This window comes from Sinocyclocheilus anshuiensis, unplaced genomic scaffold, assembly GCF_001515605.1.
Source record: "Sinocyclocheilus anshuiensis isolate Anshui unplaced genomic scaffold, SAMN03320099.WGS_v1.1 scaffold2305, whole genome shotgun sequence".
Taxonomy (NCBI): Eukaryota; Metazoa; Chordata; class Actinopteri; order Cypriniformes; family Cyprinidae; genus Sinocyclocheilus; species Sinocyclocheilus anshuiensis.
This window is the reverse complement of record NW_015552535.1, coordinates 239946-246984: the sequence shown is the minus strand read 5'-3', so window position 1 is coordinate 246984 and position 7039 is coordinate 239946. Positions and strand designations below refer to the sequence as shown.

Below are 7039 nucleotides of genomic sequence, written 5' to 3'. Positions count from 1 at the left end.
CAGATTTTCAAATAGTTGTATCTCAGCCAAATATTGTCCGATCCTAACAAACTATACATCAATGGAAAGATTATTTATTCAGATGATGTACAAATCTCAATTTTGAAAAATGGACACTTATGACTGGTTTTGTGGTCATGGGTCACATATATAAATTAAAAATATATATTTTTATACATAAAAAAAAAATGTTTTACATAATAAATACAGTAAATATATTTTTTATAATATATATACATTTGTGATATGTTTGTGTAAGTGATGGCATTCTGACAACACCTGTATTATGTGCAAAAACGTTTGAGCTTCCAGTAGAATCTGGCATTTCATTTCATTGCGAGTCTTAAACACCTGACTGGCAAATCTCAAACACACAACAGCGGAAACACATGAGCGGCGCTTCCTGGAAAACACAGCGACTCCACGTTTGCTTCAACAGGACAGTGTTTAGCGGATAATCCGCTGCTGGACCGGCACCGGCGCCGAGAGGTTAGCCAAGAGTCTTCCTCTGAACACATTTAATTAACTGCTAAAGCCGGCGGCTCGAGGCTCATTTACAGCGCTGAGCGGCCGGATCCATCTGCAGGGGATCTCAACAGCATAAAATAAAATGCACTGCGCTATTCTCAGATATTAAAACACTGAACTGACACGCAGGGCTGCATTTCTGCTCGAGCCCAGAGAAAAAAAGCCACACAGCAGCGAAATTACAGAGCTTGATACGGAGGAGAAATAATGGAATACGGAGAGCTTTTCTCTGCAATTCTCCGGCGGATGAAGAAAGCCGGAGCTGGAGTCTTAGCGAGGATATGGTCTCTGAGACACGCTGAGATAAATCAAATGAAGCTGAAATTACGAGCGGTATTACGGCTGGACGTCCTCCTGCACTTCCTGTGAATCAGCTGATGGAGAAACACTACACACACTCCAACAGCTTCCTGTCCACTACAGTCAGACCAGCAGATAGTACCCTATCTATCATTCTGTCCACCCATCCATCTATTCATCCATCATCCATCCATCACCAATCCATCCATCCATCTAGCATCTCTCCATCTATCCATTCATCAACTATCTGTCCATCCACCATCTATCAACCCATCCATCTAGCGTCCCTCTGTCTATCTCTCTATTCATCCATCCATCTATTTGTCCATCATCATTCTATCCATCATCCATCCATCCATCTATCTATCCATCCATCCATCCATCCATCCAGCAGCCCTCCATCTATTCATCTTCTATCCATCCATCCATCTTGCATCCCTCCATCTATCCATCATCAATCCATCCATCTAGCATCCTTCCATCCATCCATCCATCTATCTAGCATCCCCCATCTATCTACCCATCTTGCATCCCTCCATCTATCCATCATCTATCCATCTATCTTGCATCTCTCCATCCATCCATCAATCCACCCACCCATCCATCCATCTATCTAGCATCCCCCATCTATCTATCAATCTTCTATCCATCACCTATCCATCCATCTAGCATCCCTCCATCAATCCATCCTTCCATCCATCCATCAATCCATCCATCCCTCCCTCCCTCCCTCCCTCCATCCATCCATCCATCTAGCTTCCCCCATCTTTCTATCAATCTTCTATCCATCCATTCATCCATCCATCTATTCATCTTCTATCCATCCATCCATCTAGCTTCACTCCATCTATTCATCTTCTATCCATCCATGCATCATCTATCCAACCATCCATCCATCTATCTTGCATTCCTCCATCTATCCATCATCTATCCATCCATCCATCTAGCATCCCTCCATCCATCCATCCATCTAGCATCCCCCATCTATCTATCAATCTTCTATCCATCCATTCATCCATCCACCATCTATCAATCCATTCATCCATCATCCATCTAATATCCCTCCATTCATTCATCCATCCATCTATTTGTCCATCATCCTTCTATCCATCATCCATTCTACTATCCATCATCCATCTATCCATCCATCTAGCATCCCTCTGTTTATTCATCTTCTATCTATCCATCCATCCATCATATATCCATCCATCCATTCATCTTGCATCCCTCCATTTATCTATCCATCTTCTATCCATCCACCATCTATCTCTCCATCCATCCATCTATTTGTCCATCATCCTTCTATCCATCATCCATCCATCATCTATCTATTCATCCATCTTCTATCTAGCATCCCTCCATCTATTCATCTTCTATCCATCCCTCCAGCTGTCCATCCATCATCCACCCTCCATCTAACATCCCTCTATCAATCCAATCTATCCATCATCTATCCATCCTTATACCATCTATTCATCCATCCATCCATCCACCCATCATCAATCTAGCATCCCTCCATCTATCTCTCCGTATTAGTTCACTCTTTGATCAGAAACTCACTTCTCTGTTTTCTGTTCATAACGGCAGCAAAGTCAGAACTGCAGCTCGATCCCTTCAAACGAACCCGCAATTAAAACGTGTGATTGGTGCAATTAGCTGAACATTATCCCAGACTCACTGATAATTGAATTAAGAGGGGTTTAGGTTAATCAGACACGGATTAATTATTTCACAAAGGTTAATAGAATCAATAACTTTTGTTGGCGAATCATTTAGTCATTCGCTAATCGCCTACATGATGTTCAGCTGTAAATCCGGTGAAAGCCAGCAGATCCTCCAACGGAAGAAGGTCAAACTCCTACACTGAGCAGAAATCAAAATAAACCTGGTTTCTGGGGGGAGAAATTTAATTATGTTTTAATAAAATAATCTGAAAAGAAAAATAAAAAAATCCAAAAAGAAATAAATTCATGAAAAATATATAATTAAAAAAATAAACCTATATTTATGTTTATATGCACAGTATATATATATGATAGGATGTTTAATGACGAGCCGGTGCTGAGAAGAACAAAGAAGATCTGGAGCGTCAGCAGAGAATAACTCAGCTGCTAAAGAGCAGAACAAGGCCTTTCTGAAGATTTACTGCCGACTTAAAGGCCAGCCATTACTTTACAGATATGACACTGACCGCTGTGATCTACAGACCTTCAGCTGAACCGCAGACACACATCACACACTCACACACACATCAGCACCAAACACACACAGCCGTATGAAGCACAATCATCATCATCATCAGGACTACGCTTTATTTCTCAGAAACAAGCTGTGAATGTGACACAAATACAAACACCTCCTGCAGATTAATTCCTAGCACTCAGTGTATGTATGTGTCTTTCATTAGGAAGTCGTTAACACATACTGTCACACATATTATGAATATTATGCTTATGAATATTCACATATTACTTACATGTGCAACTATTAGAATTCATAGAGGGTCCCAAAGTCTGATACCACCAGCAGAATATGTCGATTTAGCACTTTTCTATTCATAACTACAAGTGTATATTGCATTTTACAATAATAAAATGTAATATTTCTTCTATTAAAAATATAAAAACATGAATATGAAAAATGTCTTATGTTAATATATTTTACTATAATTTTTCCCCCCCAAAAAAAAAAAAAGTTTTTCAGCTCTAAATGACATTTTATTTAAATAAAGAATAAATAAATAAACAAACAAAAGTAGTTTGAGTGAGTTTGGTGATGTTGTACATTAATTCTAACTTTCTAAATTCTAAAATTATTTTTATTGAAATGAAAAACAAACAAACAAACTAATTAATTAATTAATTCACAGGTTCTTGTAATTTTAGTAATATCATACATTATTCCTAACTTTTTAAAATTCTAAAACTTTGTTTTCCATCTTTATTTTGAACAAACAAATAACAACCAACTAAATAAATAAATATTCAAATAATAAGTGAATAAATTAAATTCACTTCACAGGTTTTAGCCATTTTTAGTGTAGTATATTCTAAAACTGTTTTGCAGCTTTAATTGACATAAAAAATAAACTAAATACACAACTAACAAACCAAATAAATACCCAACCAAATAAATACATTAAAAAATTCAATGAATAGGTTTTAGTGATTTTTAGTCATGTGGTATATTATTCTAAAACGGTTCCAGCTTTAATTAAAATGAATAAATATTGAATTAAATTGCATTAACATGTTTTAGTGATTTCAGTGCGGTCAGTGTCGACTTTTGGAACCTGCTTTATATGAATATAAAAGTACATTATTCTAAAGTGTCACAAAGCTGTTTGTTGTAAGTATTACTGTAAGCTGCTTTGTTTTCAGACATGTTCTCAAATGCAGTAAATCTTCCTCTCGTTCCAGCCGCCGCAGGATCAGAGACGTTACAAACTCATCCTTTAATTAACGAGGAAGCTGCAGCCATGGCAACCGGAAGCTGCTGGAGCGCTATGTGAGCGGAGCTCATTAGAAACACGTAACCAGCGCGCGGACAATACAACAAGCCAATAACACCTGCATCAACAACAGCACAGAGAGAGAGAGGATTCATATCTCCGTCTGAGTGTGATGTATGTGTGAAGTTGAGGCTGAGCGCTGGACGTATTGATCAGCCTCGTGTGTCCAGCAGATTTAATAGCATCTCTAAAGATCCCTGATTTACTCCCTCTTTCATAAACCTGCTGAGGATCAGCGCCGGATTCTGGAGGACAGCAGGAAAACACAAAGACAGAGATTCACTTTCAGGAGAATTTACAGTCCGAGAGTCTGACCGAGGAGACAGGTTTCAGGACAAAACATAACAAAACCCCTAAACAAACATGTCCAGGCCGTAAAATAAAAAATGCTTTCTTATTTTGTACAGTACTATGGTAAAAAGTACTCATTGGAAAATTGGTGTGAACATAACGTCACACAAATTTTCAATTTATTTGACTTTTTTTCAAATAATAAGCTATTTAAATAATAAAGTAAAATAAAAATACATATTTTTTGCATTACCCTAACCCTAACAAAGTCGTACACATTTTTAATTGAAATAAAACTTATATCACATAAACTATTTTTTACATTATAAAAGTAATAAAAAGTCATGAGAATTTGGGGTAAAATGTTATAGTTTTTTTTTTTAAATAAAAATAATAATTTTTTAAAAAAGTACTCATTGGACGGTTGGTGTGAGCATAAAGTCAAACACGTTTTTAATTTAGATAATGCTTTAAATAAAATTAAAAAGAATTACAGTAATGAGAATTTAGGGTAAAATGTGATAAAAAAATTTATTATAAAAAAGTCACATTTTCAACAAAAAAAACAATGAAATATTATAGTATATTATAGTATTTTATATATATATATATATATATATATAATAGTATTATAGTAAATTTATACATATTTTTTGCATTACAGTAATGATAATTTGGAGTAAAAAAATTTTATTTTTTTAATAACTATTTTCTAAAAAAAATGTAAGTTCTCATTTGAAAATTAGGGTGAGCCTAAATTTTCAACTGGAATAAGATTTAATAAAATAATATAAAATATAATAAAGGAAAAAATAAATAAATAAAAATACTGGTTCTAAAACCAGGCCTCATTTTCTTTCTTTTTGAGGTGAATATGATCTGAAGTTGAGAATCACCTAAAAACTCATAAAATTCTATAAAGACAAAATGCTGTTATGATTTCAACGGAAGTTAATAAAACTCAGCTTGGAATAAAATATCCTAAAATGACAGAAAGGATCATAAAAGGACGATCAGGGGCTGTAAAAGCAGCACGACTGGTTCCTCTGCTGTTCTTTAAGAGGAACCGGGGAAATCAAAAGAGGATAAAGATTTCTAAGCATATGATCCACGCAGTAATAAAAGCTGCTTTCTGTCATCATCAGCGATGCGCCGAGATACACAGAGACTCTCCTGAGACGCGACTCTGACCGAAGAAACAATAGCGGAGGAAAAACGCAGAAAAGAGCAGCCGCCTCGAGGGACGAGACCGAGAACAATCCCATCGTCTCCAGAAATAGAGGAGCATTCCTCATGAAAACCTGCGGGGGCAGCGGCGAAGAACAGCAGCCAGACTGACAAACGTTCACACTGATCCCCTTACGCCATTGAGCCAGACTTCAGAAAACATCTCGTCTGCCGTGAAAAGACCAACACGCGCTCGCATTCAGTTCAGTCCCACGCGCTCGCTCAAAGCAATCCGATCGCATTCAGGATCGGCTGCTGTTTGAGATGCTGTTTAATCGTGTTTTCACGTTTACACGCGGCAGATATAAAGGCAAAGCAGCTGTGACCAATTTCTGCCAAAATAGACACCATGATACTCATGAAGCCACGCACATTTTCAGTTGAAGTAATGCTTAAAATAATACATCTTATATGTGTGTGTACATATATACAGGGATTGAAATTAACTTTTTCACTCACCAGCCAATTTGGCTACTAAATTTTTAAATTACTGGCCATTCATAACTTCTACTAGCCAAAAAAAAAAAAAAAACCCAGAATAAACCAACAGTAATTTCAAACCCTGCATACATATATATATATATATATATATATATACACTGCATATATATATGCATAAAGTTTTCTTAAAAATTAAAAAATTTCCTTTTTAAATGATACTACAAATTATTAAATTAAATTAAATTAAGCATTTAGGGTAAAATGCAAATCTTTTATAATTTAAATATATGTTGAAAAATTGTTGATCAAATATTTACACAATTTCTATATAATTAATAATAAATTCAATTCAATTCAAAATAATAAAATAATATTTTTTGCATTACAGTAATGATAATTTAGGGTATAATTTGATGCATTCTATAATTAAAAAAAGTTTTACTACTCACTGAGCATAAAGTCACACTCATTTCCATTTTAAAATTAAATAAAATTAAATAAAACTTAAATTAAAAAGTAAATAAAATTAATATGTATTATAATAATAATCATAATAATAATAATAATAATAATAACCTACATTCATTGTAATTGTAGTAATTACAGTAATGGGAAAAAAAAAATAAAATAAAATTAAATTAAATTAAAAATAATAAAATAATATTTTTGAATTATAGTAATGATAATTTAGAGTAAAAAGTTGTCTTTTATCATTAAAAAATGTTTTTACTACTCACTGAC

General features: G+C 34.8%; 1 protein-coding gene across 1 annotated transcript in view; it reads right to left on the bottom strand.

The window, feature by feature from the left end:
* The window catches only part of LOC107663746 (receptor-type tyrosine-protein phosphatase mu-like), a 313414-nt gene that overhangs the window by 115011 nt on the left and 191364 nt on the right, over positions 1–7039 (bottom strand). The window contains exon 14 of the mRNA XM_016454059.1: positions 5822–5964. Coding sequence (XP_016309545.1) covers positions 5822–5964 — 143 coding nt within the window. The remainder of the gene's footprint in view (positions 1–5821; positions 5965–7039) is intronic.